This window comes from Ascidia mentula, chromosome 3 (genome assembly GCF_947561715.1).
Source record: "Ascidia mentula chromosome 3, kaAscMent1.1, whole genome shotgun sequence".
NCBI classification, from domain to species: Eukaryota; Metazoa; Chordata; class Ascidiacea; order Phlebobranchia; family Ascidiidae; genus Ascidia; species Ascidia mentula.
Genome location: NC_138568.1, coordinates 1521515 through 1540575, shown reverse-complemented (window position 1 = coordinate 1540575; position 19061 = coordinate 1521515). Strand labels below are relative to the sequence as shown.

The window sequence follows — 19061 nt, the reverse complement described above, 5'->3', positions numbered from 1 at the left end:
AATCTTACTTTCTCAATATGTTATAAATCTGTGTATCATGTGCTAGCATTAAAACCGACGAGCAACACAATTAATTTGACAGCATTATAGCTTAGACTGGCCGATGTAACTAATTGTTTTTGTTGACACAAGCGTAAAAAAACACTATTTTTCGGTGTGAGCGTTGTATGCCCGGGAAACGAATCACAACACTACCATATGTTTTCACTCACGTAGCTAACAATTAATGAGTCGGGAGTCTGTCCATGGGGCCCACTTTGGCCCTTTAAGTACAGCCTGTCGGGGGCACTGTAGTTACGCTTAATCGTTATTGGTTGTGATTGAAACAATTCAATCAGCTTTTGGAAATTTTACGTGTTTGGACATTATATGACATAGGATATTGCACTGGAATAGCGCATACACTGTCACACTGAAATATCTACATAAAAGGCCCCTCTGGCAAAAAACGTTTTATTATGGTCGCCGTTTCGTTCATTATTATTAGTGTGCATACACAGTGTATACACTAACGTACAGTATATCCCGAGGTAGGGCGGTTGAATAACGACTTCTACGCACTGTTGTTCTGTAAAACAACACCGAGGTGTAATGATTAGTGGCCTGTTCAATGAAACTTGCCAACACCAATATATCACAACTAACAAATAATGCTGATTGTTATCGCAAACAATGCCTGCATGCTTGGGATCAATGCACTATGTTCAAATTTTCCCGCTTTTTTATGGAAGCGAACAGTAACCTACAATATATTCAAACACCACGAAGTTACATGAAGTTGTATTTTACTTTAATCGAATCTTGGGGTAAGTTATTCGAGCTTATGAACCAACACCGAATTCAACATGCAAAATTAAATTATAATGTTGCTAACATGCTCGTTATGGGTCGCCTGGCAAGTTGCGGAATCAGTGTATATTGACCACAATGTAATCCCTGAAACCGGTAGAGCGTTGGGCCTGGTTAGTCCAGAGCCGTGAGTTTAAACCTCACCGGGAATTTGATTTTTTAAATCCCGTCTGTCTGGAAAAAGTTGCTGATCCAGCTAGGCTGCAATGCCTGGGCTGCGAAGCCTGTGAACCTTATGATCAAAATACTAGAGCTGAGGTCGCCAAATATAAGTGGGTTCATGCCTTGTATACGATAGCATGAACGCCTTTGCGTTAAACAACTTTGTGATGTTATTTGTTCAGGGACGGAGAAGAGCACGATGTTGATGAGAAGATGATCCAAGTGGAGGAGGATCCTAATCAACCTGTAGACTCGTCACGCTCCAGATTGAATCATCTCTTTGATCCATCGTTTGAAACAGACCCAAGGTACGTTTAGTTGTAATTAAAATACAATTAAATAAAATATAGTTTGTAATTAAAATACAATTAAGCTTGATATAAGCCATCAACCCATATATTTCAAAATGTCCACCTTTCCTTGTGGCCCTTTTTGGTAAAATAGGAAAACTGGAGACTCATTTTTCTAATTCGTGTTCTCCAGATACAAATTTCAAAGCTCTCGCAGACGCAGCAGCAAATATCGATTTAAATCTACTCAATAATATGATTAAGCCGCCCAAACCTCGACTGTATGGAGGTATTATTGCATGTCTTCTCTTCTAGAGAGTCGAATAAAGATTATTGGATAATAAAGGATGATGGAAGTGGACAAAAACATGCAAGGTAAGGATGTACCGGACAGAATTCGACTCAATCGTCCGAAACCGAATATCGACACCGCGTCCGAACTTTGACAGCAAACCATATGACAATGTGCTTAACTCATGTTTACAGCAACGTCGCTTGAAATCTTGTATTAAATTGCAGTGAGGGTTTTGCACGGAAGCGAAATCTGCAATATTGACCAAAATATATTTAAAATAAATTAATAAACAGATATATTTTTCAAACAACATGTAACAAATGTATAGGTTACAGATTTTTAAGATTAGAGTTTGCGTGTCATGGTCGTAGTGGTTTTGCGGTAAACCTGAAATGCGTGAAATAAACGCGGACGAATTCAGCGTCGAATAAGGAAAAAACCACTAATGGTTTTATAAATAAAGATACTCCAGCAAACAGCAGGTGTTGAAATTGTCCTGTTGTTGCAGATACACAGGATATATGTTTTCACACTGCAAATAACATACTAAAAGGTAAATAATTTATTGCGATTTTTTTTCTTCGTCTACCGTGAGGTATTTTAGGGTGGAGGAAACAGATGATCTGGAAGAGCCTGAAGATGAGGTTCTGAGTCACCATGCGAACTTGCACAACAAAATGGAATAACAGCTTGTATTTGAAACAGATGAAAAACAATAAACAAGCTTGTCGTAACTATGATTTTGGCCAAAAAAACTTGTCTAGGATAACAATTATTAGGTAGGCCTTTTAGTAATATTTAACAGATATCTGGCGTTAGAACACGTGTCATTCCCTCTTTCTCCGAAAACAACAGAGACAAAAGTCATATAGTTGGGAATGCTGCTGATTAAGGTTTATAGGCATGCAGCCCAGGGCCTGCTGAGTAAGTTGATTTATTTCTAATGAAAAACAGGAAAAACTGTGTAGCGTTTAGTTCGAGTGAGCATTTATGGCAACAATAAATGTTGCTGGTTTTCATTTAAATCTTCGGAAGTAACGTTTTCATGAAAACAAAGCCCAGCATGAACATATTTTGCTGCGAGTTTAAGTTGACAAGGCAATGTTTCCGAAACAGATGTATCAAAGTATTTCAAAGTAAACCGCTACACGGGCGGTTAAATGCGGGGAGCGTTTTCCAGACCGACCTTTAAGTCATTGGTGCGACCACATGAAATTATAAGTGATCATGTCTATATGACAAAAATATCTAAGTTTCAAAGCAAACAATGCGATTCGTCAGCCATCTTTTGCCACTCATAACCCACTAAGATGACATGGGATTTGATACACCGCACTTGCTGCACCTTATGCACACCCCTCTCGTAGTGGCTGTTGTAACACGTAAATACAACGTTAATAAAGAAATTTATGAAGTGCACGTACGTTTCAATTTTCTTTAAAGTTGAATATAAACACGGTATGTCAGTCCTATATATAAATCTGGAGCTTGGATGTGTACGTAGGAGCCAGTGCTTCAGCAACATTATGCCACAGTAGGCAAGTTGTCCGACCTCCCTGCATGAGGATCCAATGACATTACAGTCCAAACTCGACGGATTTGCTCAAAGTACGGGGTGTTCCTACAAAATTTTCCAATCATTGTTTTGACTGTAGGAAGTGGTAGTTGAAAAAAGGGGGATAACCGTCTGTTCCGACCTTTGAACGGAGCTAAAAGTGCCGAAACATAGGCAGCAAATCATTATATTCCAGGGGATAGTGAACCACTACAACCTACTGTTTTTGTGGATCATTCGAAGACAACGTTTTATTCATTCAAGGAAAAATGAAGTCTGTTCTGATTCTGGTGCTTCTCATAGCGGCGGCCAATCTTGGTTTGGGGTAAGTTACATTATTTTACGCACAGACGTCATCATGTGACGGTTGCACCGGGTCATAGGTCATAGGTCATATTTTTTTCACTTTCAGGCAAGAGGAAGAGTTTGGGGAGGAGATTTTACACGCGCCACCACGTGGTCACTTTACATCGAAAACAGGAAACGAAGAGGAAGTCTTTGACGTCGAAGACCATAGGTAGACATTTAACATTTGAACGGCGCTGTATGAAAAAAGGGTACTTAAGATTCCGCGAACTTTTGTTTGCGTTTGTTTAACTTTGAAAAGTCTGAATTAAGACTCGTTTTTGTGTTAAAATAATTTGACAACAGGAAGAAAATAACATTTTACTTCATTTAATTTTTTTTTGTTCATTTGCCAACATATGCTCGTCCCAATATGTAGGACATCGAATTGAGATTGCAGATGAACCAAAATCCCAATAAAACGAGCCAAAACGGTTTCTTAATATCAAATGCACACAGATGCCTTCTTTAACGATTGATCACATATAAATTCCAATCATTAAAAAACATTTATACAAATATGTATAAAAAAAAGTACATGTAATTGACGGGTATAATTCACCTAAACCGTCATTCTGAAATTGTTTGTTAGCGAGTCCACACATAAGAATAAATGAGCGAGTGGATGCCTTCATACCTCTACCCGCCCCGGCAGTAAATTCGGGGTAGATCTTTCGTAACGGCCAGTTTTGAACCGAGTACAACACGAAAAAATACACTTAATTTTGATAACATCCTCGTTGTGTTTTATTCAGGGAAGAAGAAGAGGAAACATATGACATGGAGGACTAGATTGAAGAGAGGATTTCTGGCCACAATGCAAATTCCCCAATCGGGCTGAAACAAATTTGTGACCCCTTGTTAAAAACAGACGCTAACTACTGTTTGGTCGTCATTAAAACAAAACAAATTCTAAACTCGATTTCCAGAAAATAAATTGTCTTGGAAGAAATGAGTTTTAGAAATGCGAAGTTGTATCCCAATCTCTTCGACAGAAATCGCTCAGTTTTCAAAGCAAATGATCGTGCCTCCTTTCTAATATATGTGGACACACAAGACTTGTTTGAGTCATAATTTCCTCTGGTATGAGGCCTTGCGGAATGAGATTTCCTGTCCAATATTTACAAACCGTTTTATGTTGCACCCTGTGGTTTGTAGCTTATACAGGACTGCAACGTATGCCGCAATAGGTAGCGTTTAGTTTAGGCATATAGTTCCTAGCTGAACCTCATTTTAGAGTTTATGGTCCTTGACCCTTAAAAGGCTTTAAGGCTAGAATTTGACAATCTCCTTTCTTCTGGTTTCGAACTAATCAATCTTCCAAATAATATTTACAATTTTATTCTTACCAAGTGCCAATATGAAGACACAAGGCAGGCAACGTTAACTTCCATCCTTTTCACACGAGCAAATTACGTGGCAACCAATAAAGTATAGAATGCCAGGCACAGCACTTGCAAAAGCAAACGATGGTCAGAGAGGAAATGGCCGCTCCAGTCGGGCGTGTGAAACAATGTTGTATAACATACATTGAAGGCAAAACAAACTTGCGTTGACATAGTCAGACTGTAGCCAACGCCAACACAGACGGTATACGGGAAATTACACACAACACAACGACCATTTTGGCATCAATGACATAACAATATGACCTTTATGCATTATTTAATGTTCTTAATTACAAATACATTACAGGACCATCAGAAACTACCAATCCAAAAAATCTGTTCAAGTAATATGCGCAAAATGCAAATAACCTTTCTAGGGACAGAAATGTTTTGTGTAAAGGCAATTTTTATTGAAACACGGTGATGGAATGAAATATTTCGGCGGAATTGACCGCACATAAGACTGTCAAGGCAAAATAATCTAAAACTTATGCTGGTACATGCGGTTGAAGTTTGGTCTCATGTAAACCCTGTCACTTCCCGCAATCTCCAACAACACACTGTGAATAAATCACATAACATTGCTTAAAATATTATATAATTTGTGGTCATGTGTGCCCCTACATTATATATTTACACAAAACGATATGGTGCCTCAACACATTTCTTCTTGCAAGAGAACTTTCCTCAGTATTTGTACGAATTGAAACACATCGTGAAACGTGTTGTACATTGGAGCTGGGGCCACACGTACCACTGGGTGGCGAACTTCACAACTTACGTTGTGTTTTATCAGTTCCTCTTGAACCTGTGCAATAAATACTCTGTGACATTAAAGCGTCGTTTAATGAAATGTTTCAAAATATTTATATATTTCTGCCACAAATTAGCTGATCTAATTTCCGAGTGAACACGCTTTAAATAACATGCACTTTTCCGCGTGATAACGTGCACTTATATTATAACAATAGACCAGGGTACATGGTATAATAGCACTGGGAAAAAATGCATGACAGCTCCCTCAAATATGATTTCTTCCTACCTTAACGGCTGTCTGATGAAAAATCAGCGATGATTGGCAGCCCCTCTTCACTGTGGGCGTTATTATTTCTATGTACGCCTTCTGGTCATCCGATTTGGAAAAGTAGTGGCGTAACAAATATTCCAGGTACCTAAAAATGTGGTTCAGGCTTTGGTGTGATGATGGTGAACATTTCAACCAATGCTAAACTGTTTCTCAAGCAATTCTAACACCTTTTTGCTAAAAAATTGAAAATGTAAAAGCACACTAGAATAAAACAGAATACGAAGAGTAATCGCTCAGTTTCAGTTTAAGTTCCTCCCGTAGTTTTTTTTATATTGGGGACAATGGTGCATTGTGGTGATTCATTTTTTTTCATCAACGTTGGCACGTGACGACACGACTCACCCTGTGAGCAAAAAGCTTTTCGCGATCAATTCCTACATGTTGGTTTTCTCAAACACTGCCAGACTTGCATGGAGGGCCGCAATCAGAAGATGGGGGGCGCTGGTAAGTCTGTATCCCTGGATTCCGGGAATCAAGTCCAGTTCGTTCGTCATATCGAACCTCGTCTCTAATTTGTGCCCAATCCATCCTGAAGATATTCATCCGCGTTAGTTTGTATTTAATTGAGGAAATTTTGACAAAGACACCAAGCGAGACACCATTTCTATGGGTTATTTTATATATTTAAGAAATAAATACGTCTCGTCATTATAAAAAAAAACGTCAACATAATATTAGACGACGAAGCACAAATGAAACATCTAAAGACCTGTTAGACTAAAAAAACAGTTGCTTTTTACTACAGGATCAGTCTGGCTTTTTATCAGGAATATATATTTAGTCCCGTGGGCGTCTTTAGTTTCTTACAGTAAACACAATAAACACAACAACAAAAAATGGGCTGGTGATGAAAACAACAACAGCAACTTCGACCTCTTGCAAAGACCTGTTAGTTTTGGAAAATCGTTGTTCGCGTGCTCTCTGTGCATAAAAGCGCCTCCGACAGATCCCGATCCAGCATTGAGATATTTGTACGTACACCACACAGCAAAGTCGACATCCCAGTCGTGCACGTGAAGTTCGATGTTACCAACTGCGTGCGCAAGGTCGAAACCAACCTAATCCAAAGGTTTGTTAGCCGCTATATAGGAGATCACAATGGCCTTGTGTTGTTTTATCGGCAAGGTTGATAACTTATAAAAATCTGTGCATCCTAAATACATAATATACAATAAACATATATTATTGAAAAAAGATGGCTGCAACTAACCTTGCGTGTGTATTGTAATTGCCTAAGGTTGATCACATGTATTTATACATGTTTGTTAAGTGTCGATAAGAAATATCTACTATGATACTGATAACACATAATCACCCACTAAACAGCAATCTTTATCCCACAAAACAGGATTCGGCTGATCCGGATTAATGTGTCGGTAAATTTTTATCCGGATTAACCGAAGTCAACAAATCTAGTCAACTTTTTCGTTGTTAAATTCCAACCCACAACCTACCATACAGCCCTTGCTGTGAGCTACTTGGGTTATTCTCTTCATGTCAAACACTTGTCCTGTAAGGAAATGTAACCCTGGCAGCATCACCAACGCAATCTCATGTCCGTGCTCCTCTATCATAGCGATGACGTCATCCATCTCCCATATGCCATTTTCCTGTTTATTATTAACATAGGGAAAGTATCATTTTGAGAGGTAGAACAGGAAAATCGCCTCTACATTTCTACAGAAGGAAACTCAATGTAAAATTAGGTAACACCAATCGCCTGTCTATGTGGCTTAAATTATGTTTTACGCTTAAAAACCTCATGTCACTCAATGATCTTCGCACACGTACTTGTCGCCTGGCAACCATAATCATGCTGTCACGTGGGTCGTAACCTTTCATGCGTATCTGTGACTCGACAGTGTAATGATCAGAAGTGAAGGCTTTCGATTCCAATAAGATTTTATGCCTCTTAGCAGTTGGTCGATAAAATGAGACAAGCATTAGATGAAGATTAACTGTTAGTCCGTTCATTGCTGCCACCTGTAAAATATATATGAGTGTGATTTCGGCCTTTCCTTGGTCAAACATCAAATGAAGCGTGCTACAAAATTTGTTTTTTTTCATTTTCAAAATTTGATATAATTTTGGTTGGTTATAAGAATGCACAATTGACTTAAAATTATCCGATTTTCGACACCCGATTCACACATATCTTACTTCGTCCACATGAGCGCCAACTAACCGTGCCATTCCTTCTGTGACGTAATCGTCACACCAGGTGGCGGGCAAGTGACCCCTCGTCCTACAGTCGTTTCCGGTGGTTCCCCACGTATCTAGGATCTAAACAAATAACGATCAGTAGCATAAAAAAAGCAGTAGCTTTTTACTACACGATCAGCCTGGCTTTTTATCAGGAATATATATTTTGCTCCATGGGCATCTTCAGTTCCTTACAGTAAATATAATAAAATGATTTCATCAGCAAATGAGTTAAAACCGGTATTAATGCCATTACTTTTACAGGCTTACCTTGGAAATTTCTCCAGCCAGGCATTTAGGTTGCAATCCTAACCCGTTTCCAGAGAAGTAGATGCATTTGTCCGAAGGTGTTCTTTCAGCTGAAGATAACGACTGGTTAGTAAAAGAGAATTTCTCAACTTTAAACAGTAAGCAGCTGAAGAATTTACGATATGCCGAAAAACGTATACGTTTTAAGCCTGTAGATTTTGCTCCAACGCTGATTAACCTGTGCCTATATCAACACTGATTAACCTGTGCCTATTGTGTGAGGTATTATGTATTCGTCCCTGAGATGTGAGATCGGGTCATTTTCGTCCAGATATTCCTGAAATTCTTTGCTTGTGATTTCAAGGTTGTTTCTCGCCGATATTTCCTCCAATACTTCGTTACAACTTTTAGTGTTTCTTTTCTCAAACATTGCCATAATGTATCTGTGTAAGTGACTTCAAAATTGTTAAAGCGGCTATTCTGTAAGTCTGCTGTCGCTTTAGTAATGCAACACTGGTAAACACCAATTTGGATCGGACAAAGACTGTAGATTTAAGATCATATAATTAAATTGATTGCTCCACTTGAAGCAACAAATTTCAGCTCTTCAAACACAGCTTTCTTTTTTCCTCATGTAAAAATTGGTGTGAGGTCTGCGGTGTGCAAACTGACAGTTATTTGCCAAATGGCTGCTGCGGTATTAGTTTTTCACCAGTCACTCTACCACAAAGGTTATTTTATATAATTACAGCACCATTCCAGCCAATAGTACAACGCAATTGACTGTCACATTTGCAACAACGGATTCACACTATTCACAGCACTGCAGTATATTGTACTATCCTGAGACTGCATATTGTCGCAGCGCATATTTTCAGACTGGTCGGTGCATTTTTTTCGCCGTGTGCCGGCGCGTGAATTTCACGGTTGTTTGCGCACAACTCCAGCAAAGTGTATTTGCTTTATAGCTTGTAACTCCAAGAAAACACTACATCGCTTCAGTCAACTGGACAATGCTTGTTCTGCGGTTTGCCTACGTACCTCACTACACCTTTAATTTAAACAACCTTAACAATTGTTTGTCTGAATGTATTACTTTTAAGGTGTTTGTTGGTCGTGCAGACAAAATATTACTTACAATTTCATTTCTGTGGAATTGTTGACTTCGATTACATAGATATCATGAACCCACATACTATTTCTATGCAACACTAGTGAACTACTCTCAGTCAAAATTTCTGCCGGTTTGTGAGTCGAGCTTGCCTTTTTCTTCGTGAATTGTTAGTTCAAACTCAGTACAAGCACCGCCCAGCAACGCATCGTATCATGATACTGGTGTTGCGTAAGACTCTAGTCTAGTTTAGTGGTTCTTGGCCTAGTCTTTAGTACATAATTAATATCATCAGTGTTGATAGTTGGGACATTTTGATGACTTTAAATATTATGCTACAGCCTGTGCAGTTGTTGCGCCATAAATATGTTGATAAGGACTATAAATAGTAATGAGTATGGGGGTAGTGGTAGCCTATATACTGTTTACACAAAGTAGTATGAAAGGTTTTTTGTTTAAAGGTTGATAGAATTTAGAACAGTTGAAAAACTGTAGCCCGTGTCCGAAGCTTGATGGATAAACTCAAGTCAAGATGTGATATCAAGTGTGCAGAATATAAGAACAAAATCAAGTATGTCAAGTTGTCAACTAATAATTTAATGTTAGTGTTAAACACTAAAATGTGTTGGTCACTGACTGTAAACCTTTTTTTTAATAAAAACAGAGAAAGGGGCATTGTCTATTACTCCACACTTTGAGTAAAATACGTTTACTTAAAGTACACTCTCCAAATATAAATTTCCAAACATCAAATATATATAGTCACCACAAAGTGGAAGTCTTTGCTTGGCCGTTTGGTCAGCAAAGTTGTCTGATAGTCACACCAGCTGCACTGATGAGACCTTTTAGGTCGAAACAGTGGCCATCTGTCTGCAGCTTATACACAATCAAATATATTGTCCTAAACAGATAGAAATATGGTATATACAACTTACTGTTGATTTGGGTCTTAAAATATATGTGCTATGATATTTTTCTTGATAATGTATTTTGAATGTGCACAGTACACAACACATTAAATTGACCACACATCATTAATATTACCCATGTCCAACAGAAATGTGGAACTCCCCTTGAAGGTCACAGTGCAGCAACGTGAAGGCGTTGAAAGTTCATCATGGCTTAGTTCAATAAGCCTCTACTCTGGTGCATTTGTAGTTCTGTTACATGGAATCCTTCACCATTCTGTGAGACCAATCGCACAACTTACAATTGGTGTTTGTTTCGTCGTTGAAATTTTCTTTCTAATCAAGTTCCTGAACAAATTATTGCAGTTTGAGTTCGTTCTCAATGTGTCTAAACTATTTTTGCGCAACTTTTTGGTGGCAGTGCTGCTGTCGGCCATTGCTGTTGTGTCTTATTTTATTTGTAGAAGTAAAACTGTTCAAAATTTTTTTACCGATGTCACACATGACGAATATCTTCTCATATTTTCTCCTTCAATATTTTTGTTAGCTCAACTTTTTCACCATTTTTGCCAGTCAAAATTTTCACAATTGCTGTCTTGTGTTGCTTTGACGGTAATGTTTTGCGCATATTGGTAATGTTCATTTTGCACCCATTCTATTTAGGAAATTAAAATGCCTTTTACTATTTTTTGTTCATTTCAATGTTTCTTACCAAATATTTAACTGTTTGTACCTTTGTTGTCACGGTACCAGTACACATAACTTTTTTCTCACATAACTCTCACAAAAACAATACTAAAAGTTCCTCCTAACATGTACACAAGTTGCCATATAACACAAATTTATACCCATGTGTGTAAATTGAAACGTAGGGAGTGTGATTTTGTCGAGTTGTTATATTATGAACTGCTTGGATATTTTTTGATGTTGACTGTTTTTTAACACATAAGTATGCATTGGTATTTCCGGCAAGTGTTCACGCGCTGAGCGTAATATTACTGCGTGGTTAACGCGTGACGCTACCGTGCTTTGTGCGTGTTGTTGATGACGTTGTGGATAATAAAGCGACGAGGTGTCTATTTACCAGTTATTGAAAACAAAACACATCTTTACAACAAGACCGTTGGTGAATATTACAGTAACCGCTCTGTGACAAATATGTATTTTGGTGGCGGTTTGCCAGAAGATCCGTCTTATAGTAATAAATATGCCTTGTACCACCAACAATGAATTATTTGAATATTAAACTTGGTCAACGCCAATGTGAGAGACAACATGATTTCCAGAGAAGCAGCACTATATGGTGATGAAAGGCACAAAACATACGTTCATTTTCTACATCACCAAGTGCGGTGTCATTAAAACATATGTGCATAAATGCAGAACGTCATAAATTCATGACGAAATAGAAACCTACGTTAATACGTTTTTATAATGAGCTGCAGACAAGGCCGCTGTTACGGCCTAATAGGTTGCATGCGTGCAACTTTGGTTACTTATGACGATCTTGCCAGGTAACCAAGCAAGACCTCCACTTTGTGGTAATCGTCACCTGTCTGCATTAGCGCAGATCCAGACCGTTCCGCTACAGTCCCCACGCGTGACAGAACATTATATAATCTGGGATGCCAGGAATTTGTTAAAGCACGTGTCGTATCCACTGATTTAACTCATTTGCGGAAGCGGTTGTTGACGCGTTGACGGGAAAGGTTATCAGCAAAATAATAACTTCCCATCATTGACAAACCAACATGATCTGTTTCAGTCGAAGTTGTTGTAAAAACTTAACAAAAACACAATCCTTTTATTCACTGCAGCAAATTGCTGTAATAAGCCTGTTTTGAATGAAACAGAGACACATCCTAAAACGGTTTCACAAAAATAATTCATGTTGTTTGATGACCAAACGCATTTATAATCTTATAATCAGCTTCGTAGTTGCAGACTTTGTTCTTTAAAACTGACCAAACGTACAGAATCGCAAACAACAACTCATGAAGTTTGGAATTGAAAAACAGCGTCCTTAAAAAAAATATTTGACAACCCTAATACAGGGGGGAGTATTATTAACTTCTGCTGTAGTTTATCATAATTTATTCGCTGCATTAACTGCATTCGTATCACCCACTACGTACAAAAGATCACATTTAACCTTCTTGTGGAATTTATTGAAGCGTGGCGATGATGTGACGTCAGTGATGGTGACGACATTTCAAAGTTAGTTTTTTGAATTGTGTGGATTTCGGGTGCGTGGCGATGACGTGAAAATAAAGAACGGAAAAAATGAAAAAGTTGTGGGCGAGAGAGGAATGATTGCGATTGAGAAAAAGTGAAGTCGGAATACAAAAATAAACAGAAAAGAGAGAGAGGAACTGAACGGGATTCCAGAAACGAAACTGTGCAATTTGCATTCTGTTAAAAAAAATAGAATAAATCCACGGAGCTTGTGATATTGGACATTTACATGCTTGTTTAAATTGAATCAAAAACTATGAAATGTGTTTCTAGATTAAGGAAGGCAGGCTATACCTGTGGGCTATACCAAGTCGAAGCACTTGTGTCAACACAATTACGAAATTGTTCAGTTTCATTCCGGACAACAAACAAAGCAAGTTACAGTGTAGATACGGAACGTAGCGCCACGGTAAACACGCCCGCCACAAAATATCGGCAAAACCACAAACACACAACAAAACTTTCTGGCGCATGTTTCAGATATGAAAACAAACTTGACGATGCACTGTCGTTGTTGCGACGTTTACACAGGATAACTATTTACCCAATATATCCTTCACAAAAGTCCTATAAGCAGTTTCACATGTGGGCCAAGAATAAGATTTTGACCTTCAAAAATTTTTAACTTTATGAAAGAGGTTTACATTTGTCCAAAAAATATTAGCAGAGTTAGTGCCAACTACACGTAAGACTCTGCCGCGTTTTCCAGTTCCTTCAGTTGAAAAACAATAGGAGAACAGCGTACAGTTTCGTCACAGGAAAAGCTGTGTTTTAAAGTGTTATGATTATTATTGTTGTTGTTATTATTGTTGTTGATTGCACCGTGGGACGAACGAGCAGCTCGTTTTCTTCTCGACCTGCGGCGCACGGGATTCGAACCCTCGACCTCGGTGTCCGGAGTTTTCGCGTTCTCGTTCGGTTTCGAAAAACTGCTTCGCGGCGTCTTTCTATTTCCGAATGCCAGCGACTCGGAAAGCGTCAAAAGCGCTTCGTCCGAAAGTCGTCTTTGTCGTTCTCCACATTCCTCGTGGGAATCGCGGCTTCTTCTTCCAGTCGCGGCGCTTGGAGATGATTTTGTGAACAACCCTCCATCGCGCGTCACCAAATTCTCTTTTCTTTGTCTTCTCGCGGAACCGCGCCGCGAAGCTTCGTCTTCCGGAAAATCGTCCAGCATCGAATCGAGTTTTACGTATGTGGACGGCATGGAGCTCTTGCGCGCCTCCTGGTGTTGGAAAAGCAGTGCATCGCGTATCGCTGTATCTGAGACTTTCCTGGAAGCGTTGCTGACGTCACCGCGGTTGAACGCGTTGATTCTGGCGCGCACTGAACCCGACAAGGTTCGGTCAAAGTTTCCGCCGGAACGGTTGCGCAAAGGCGACGTAGCCAGTCCCGGTACGGAGGTGGATGAGCGCAACCGGCGATCCAATGAGTGGACTTTCTTCAACTGAGTTTGCTTTGCCTCGCGTTGTTCTGTCACAACAATCGTTCCATTGTTAATGTTCGTTGTTATGCAAGTCGTTGAAGGAAGGCTGAGGCTGAATAGACTGGCCCCGTCCGCTTTGGAGGTTTTAAGAGCGTTGTTCAATGCCCCGTTAAGCTTGGGTCGACTTCTTCTCCGCCTGGTGGGAGTTGAGGCGTCAGAGGAAACCCCGGAGCTCGAGTTGGTTTTATCCGACTCGCAGCGACACCTGGTGGTAGTGATGTTGCTGGGTATACCGCCGCAAAAGGTCGCTGTGTACTCGCACTGTACGAAAGCGGATTTGGGCTTTTCGGCCGGACTTACAGGAGTAAGTACCTTGACCGGGGTTCTGGGACTTTGCGACGGCTCTGGGTCAGAAAGTGGTTTTTCCTGCTTCGGTTCCGAAGGCCTGTGATCCAGGGACCCCGTGGTGTAAAAAATTTCGTCCGCTTTGCCCTGTCGTGATGACCTTTCCGATGACCTCAGTCGGGTTAACTTCTCCACGAGAAAGCCGTGAGTGTAACTTGATCTCCGAGAAGAATGCCGTCCGCCATGTTTCACAGCACCGGTGTAAAAGGTCCGCATTTCCTTGTCAGAAGCTGTGCCCAGACTTGCCCGCCGACGGTCGGGAAAAAGGCTGAGTGTCTGCGGTCTTTCAGCGCCCGCTTCCCCGTCGGTTGATGCTTGGCCGTCGTCAGTTACCTCGAAAAGGGTTTCAGGCAGAGATAAACCGGCAAGGGAGGTTGAAAATATGTTGTCCACACTGGTTTGACGAATTTTCTGCAGATATTTTTCCGCGAGTACGTTGTTATTGTTGTTGTTATTATTGTTGTTGTTGTTATTGTTACTTGCTGCTGTTGTACCGTTCAAGACTTTCTGTTTGGTTTGAGACAAAATCTCTTCTCGTGCAGAAGTCAAACCTGCAAATACAAATAAAACTAAACTGAAGGCAATTCACACTATTTAACATCTCCAGGTCTTATCATTACAGTCGGTGGCTGCGGACATTTTGCCAACTAACACACTAAGCTATAGTTCGGAATTCTGTATAAATTCCATTTCATCGTTAATTTGCAATGTACGCGTTAATATTCTCTGTGTGGTTTTACCCTGGTTATCCTGACCGCCACGGATGATTGGTTCAGATCTTCTTCTACTGTGATCATCTTTAGCTGGTGGCACCACGTGGTCTCTTTCAGCCAAATCCGAAATGTCAAGTTTAGCACCGAGTAGTTCCTCCAACCCCGAGTCTCCGTTCCTGCGTCCGCCAGAAATCGACCTCTCGTTTCCAGCGTCGTCACCTTTCGCAACCCGACGTCTAGATTGCGTCTCCTCGTCGTCCCCACTCAAGGTGGTAAATCCCGAGTCATTGCTCAGGCTGCATACGTCAGCACTGTGACGTCGTTGGTACGCACGATCGTCGCTGCTTGAGGTGGAGTACGTTTTCTTTTTAGACTCATATTTGGCGAGTGATTGCTGTAGTTCGGTTTTTGCTCGGTCCATTACAAGTTCCGCCTCCAGAATGTCCTGGTCTAAGCTGTCCATCGAGGAAGCGATGTTAAGCTGAAGGAAAACATAAGGAGTTTTTCGCATTGCAAAATCTGAACGTTCAATGAACAAATCTTCAATATCTTTGTTCAACACAATTGATTGCAGGTGAATTGGTCATAAAATTCCATCACATTAGATTTGATGTGAAGATGCCATTGGGCGAAATTAACATTTCTGTGTTTAAAATAAACTAAAACTGATCGTCTGTCATTCAGTTTCCTGGGCACCGCGGTTATTATTTCCTAAATAACCTTTTTGAACACACAGAGCAGAAACGCACACCCTTAACTTGGTATCAACCAAATCATTATGAGAACTTACGTTTGAGGCTGGAACTTTTCTGGCAGATCTTCTTCTCTGAAGCTGTTTTCTGGTTCCTCTTCCCCGATCAAATTGACCGATGCATTCGTTAAAAGCCGAGTCCTCTTTTGCATCTTTGTCGTCTTCAGTCGTGTCGTCCACATCTCCGTCGAAGAGACGCTGCTCGTCACCAGAGGGCGCAAGATCGTCTGTTGAACGCGTATATAAATATGTGCATTACGTCATTGTCTGAACACATATGTTAGCAGCGGCCGGCAACATAAAGCACACAAGGAGACAGTTAGAGCCATTTGTGCAGGCTAAATTATACGCAGGATCTAAGGGTCTTCAAAATACCAGATTTTCCCTGGGTGTGCGTATTCGTGTTATAAGTGTTACCACAGCACTGGCACGACAGTCACAAAGTATCTGTTATTCTTACCTGTTTTACAGGAAGCACCGTCCTCATTCTCCTCACTGCTGGTAAGCAGGGGTAAAATCTTGTCGCCAAAGATTGGCTGGCAGTTGTCAATCATAAACCGAATGAGTTCCTGGATCTGAAATAGGTTTCCAGCAAATTAAACATCAATTAAGAACATGGACTTTCTGAACGAGGCCACAATCCAATGAGTTTGTTTCACGGTGATAAATGAGTACCAAGCAGTACCTCTATAGAAAACTACATCGTGTTGCAATGCTGCCTCTATCAGTCCAGGGTCATAATTAATATGGCTAATTGTGCAACAGCAACCAAAGCTAACTTACCACTTTCGAGCACGAGGCTTGTACGTTGAGATCTGTGGTCGAATCCAACCACAAAAGACTGGGAGCGATGCACACAGCCAAATTAAATGACGTCATTCCATTTTCTTCCGAGTTTTGAGCGATGCGGTGAAGAACCGCCGTAAGGTGGCACAAGAGAGTCCGCGTCGATTCGTCCAGCGATTCGACTTGGCTGCAAGAAAATTATATGTATTCCAATAAATGTCTGATCAAGGGTAACAACAGCAAGAGTAGGAAATCATAAACATAAAAATTTACCTTTTGACTGCTTCCATTTTTCCCTCGTCAGTTGTTCGCTCCATGGCGCCCTCCCACGTTCGGAAATGTTCGGATCCGAGAAGTGAGTTGGGAATGTTTCGGAGGAAATCTTTCAATAGGGCGGCAATGACGTGCACATGGACGTTTGTGAGGTCACAATCGACTTCTAAATACGACAACAAATTTTTTCTATTGATTTTCCCCTTTAAAGATCAGCAATAACTCGTATCTCAACGCAGGAATTACATAATGCATATTCAAAACAAATGTAATTCAAGTTACATTAAGTTTCACATGTTCACGAAACACCCACTTTTGATTTAAACAAGATTGGTGCGACTAACCTTGATCGAGGGATTCTTTTACTGTTCGAGTTACTCTTGCGTTTGCAGATTTCCGGAAGATCCCGTTCGTGTTCGGTCCCTTCCTGCTTAGTATCTCCAGCAAAGTCTGCGACAGATACAGGGTTAAGGATGTTTTCGGGCTATGTGCGTAATTGATGCAAGACTTCTGGCAATCATTTTATTGTATCGAGGTAAATGCTTTACATTCAACGACTATTTGTCAAAAACTATAACAATAGTTTAAACTCTAGTGGATCAGTGAACCAAGCCACCCTTGATTTTAAACATCTTAAAACCTGTCTGCCATTTTTTTAGTTTATACTCAGCAACTATTACAATTACTCTTCATTCATTTGACTCAGCATTAACGCGAGAAGTGTAATACTCCTGGTGTTCCTTGTTGTGTTAACTTTAAAGTTAAAACAAATCCTTGTCTTACCATAACTGGCCTCGGCAGTTCGCCATCTTCTCCCAGTTGATTGAGCGGCCTTGAAAACAGTTTTGGACTGCTACAGTCTGAAGCACCGGAGGGCGTGGGGGACGGGATGAGGTGATTTCCTGAATGCTCGTCATACGATTCCCACGAGTCGCTATACGTACGGTGATTGGTCGAGCGATCGCCATGGCGACCACTGTTGTTGCGCGAAAGGCTCCGTTTTCTGGCCCAGCCGAAAAACGTACCCGGTGATTTTGATTTGAGTCGGGCGAGACGCTTCTGTCCTTGATCTGTGCGGAATTCAACCAAGGTAACAAATTAATTCGCTTTACTTCAAATACAACGTCTAATAATAAATAAGGTGCCGGACAAACACTTGCTTAATATGGCCAGCATCCTAACTTTGTCACTGCAATACGGCTCTCCTGGCAATAATTTTGTTATATCAATTATTGTCAGAAGAGTCGTATTGCAGCAATAGAACATGTCTGACCAGATCAGTAGCAATTTATCTTAGCTTTGGTTTTCTTATTTAAAGTGGGGAAGTCCAACAAAAAGATCATAAAACTATAACATTCAAGTTAAATTAACATTGACTACATTGGGACGAAAAATAAATTTGAAAAAAAATTGCAAGAAAGTGATTTCACTGAGGGAGACCAAATTTCGTCCACCAACCTTTGGAGTCCGCACTGAACTTGGGTGTCCTGGATCGATCGTGGAGATGAAACTGACACTCGTACTTAGGTGACAAGGTTTCGCCCGGTACGGATAGGTACATGATGTCACTACTGATGTCGTCATATGGCGACGGTGACGTGCTGGCATAAGCCTCCCGGATGCAGCTCATTTTTATCGCGTGAGGGCGCTCGTGGCCTACCGAAAAAAGTTTGAATTAACTCGGTGTCCACTGAAAATGTAATAAGCTGTGTCATGTTGTTGGTCTGTACACAACACTGTCTGCTTTTTCTTTCAAGTTTACTGCACACCATCAAGTGACATCACATAATACATTGAAAGCGGGTTTAAATATCGGAAAGTTCACGTTCAATGAAAATCGAACGACGGCAAACCAACATCTGCTGTTCGCTCCTCTCAAATACTAAAAGCCTCAACAGTGGATTGCGTGAAAAGGTGGAACAAGTTATCGTGCCTTTCCAAGTTACCGCAGTCGATAAAAGGAGGAAAAAGCCACACGAAAAGTCCATTAGCAACGGCTTTAGCCCGAAAAGCAACAGACGTTGATTTTGGGGG

The 19061-nt window shown here is 40.4% G+C and overlaps 2 protein-coding genes and 1 pseudogene across 5 annotated transcripts in view; 1 reads left to right on the top strand and 2 right to left on the bottom strand.

Annotated features, from left to right (window-relative positions):
• Nucleotides 1-5424: 5424 nt before the first annotated feature.
• LOC145894902 (kynureninase-like) lies at nt 5425-8914 on the bottom strand (annotated as a pseudogene). The gene is made up of 9 exons (XR_014401583.1): nt 8677-8914; nt 8444-8525; nt 8132-8254; nt 7757-7954; nt 7426-7581; nt 6858-7029; nt 6314-6500; nt 5927-6056; nt 5425-5692 (listed from the first exon to the last, which is right to left on the bottom strand). The product of XR_014401583.1 is annotated as a kynureninase-like (transcript).
• Nucleotides 8915-9986: 1072 nt separating this feature from the next.
• On the top strand, nt 9987-11508 carry LOC145895184 (uncharacterized). Its single transcript, XM_082983953.1, has 2 exons — nt 9987-10104; nt 10591-11508. Exons 1-2 carry the CDS (start codon nt 10046-10048, stop codon nt 11075-11077), a joined length of 546 nt encoding a protein of 181 aa, XP_082840079.1. The 5' UTR covers nt 9987-10045; the 3' UTR covers nt 11078-11508.
• A 1094-nt stretch (nt 11509-12602) lies between these two features.
• Nucleotides 12603-19061, bottom strand: part of LOC145893959 (uncharacterized) — a 32950-nt gene continuing 26491 nt past the window's right edge. For all 3 annotated transcript variants that reach the window (XM_082982368.1, XM_082982369.1, XM_082982370.1), the window contains 9 exons: nt 18486-18683; nt 17811-18097; nt 17372-17477; nt 17028-17193; nt 16752-16941; nt 16429-16543; nt 16008-16195; nt 15245-15698; nt 12603-15055 (listed from right to left, as the gene is read on the bottom strand). In XM_082982368.1, the coding sequence (XP_082838494.1) occupies nt 13356-15055; nt 15245-15698; nt 16008-16195; nt 16429-16543; nt 16752-16941; nt 17028-17193; nt 17372-17477; nt 17811-18097; nt 18486-18683 (3404 nt within the window). In that variant the 3' untranslated portion in view covers nt 12603-13355. The remainder of the gene's footprint in view (nt 15056-15244; nt 15699-16007; nt 16196-16428; nt 16544-16751; nt 16942-17027; nt 17194-17371; nt 17478-17810; nt 18098-18485; nt 18684-19061) is intronic.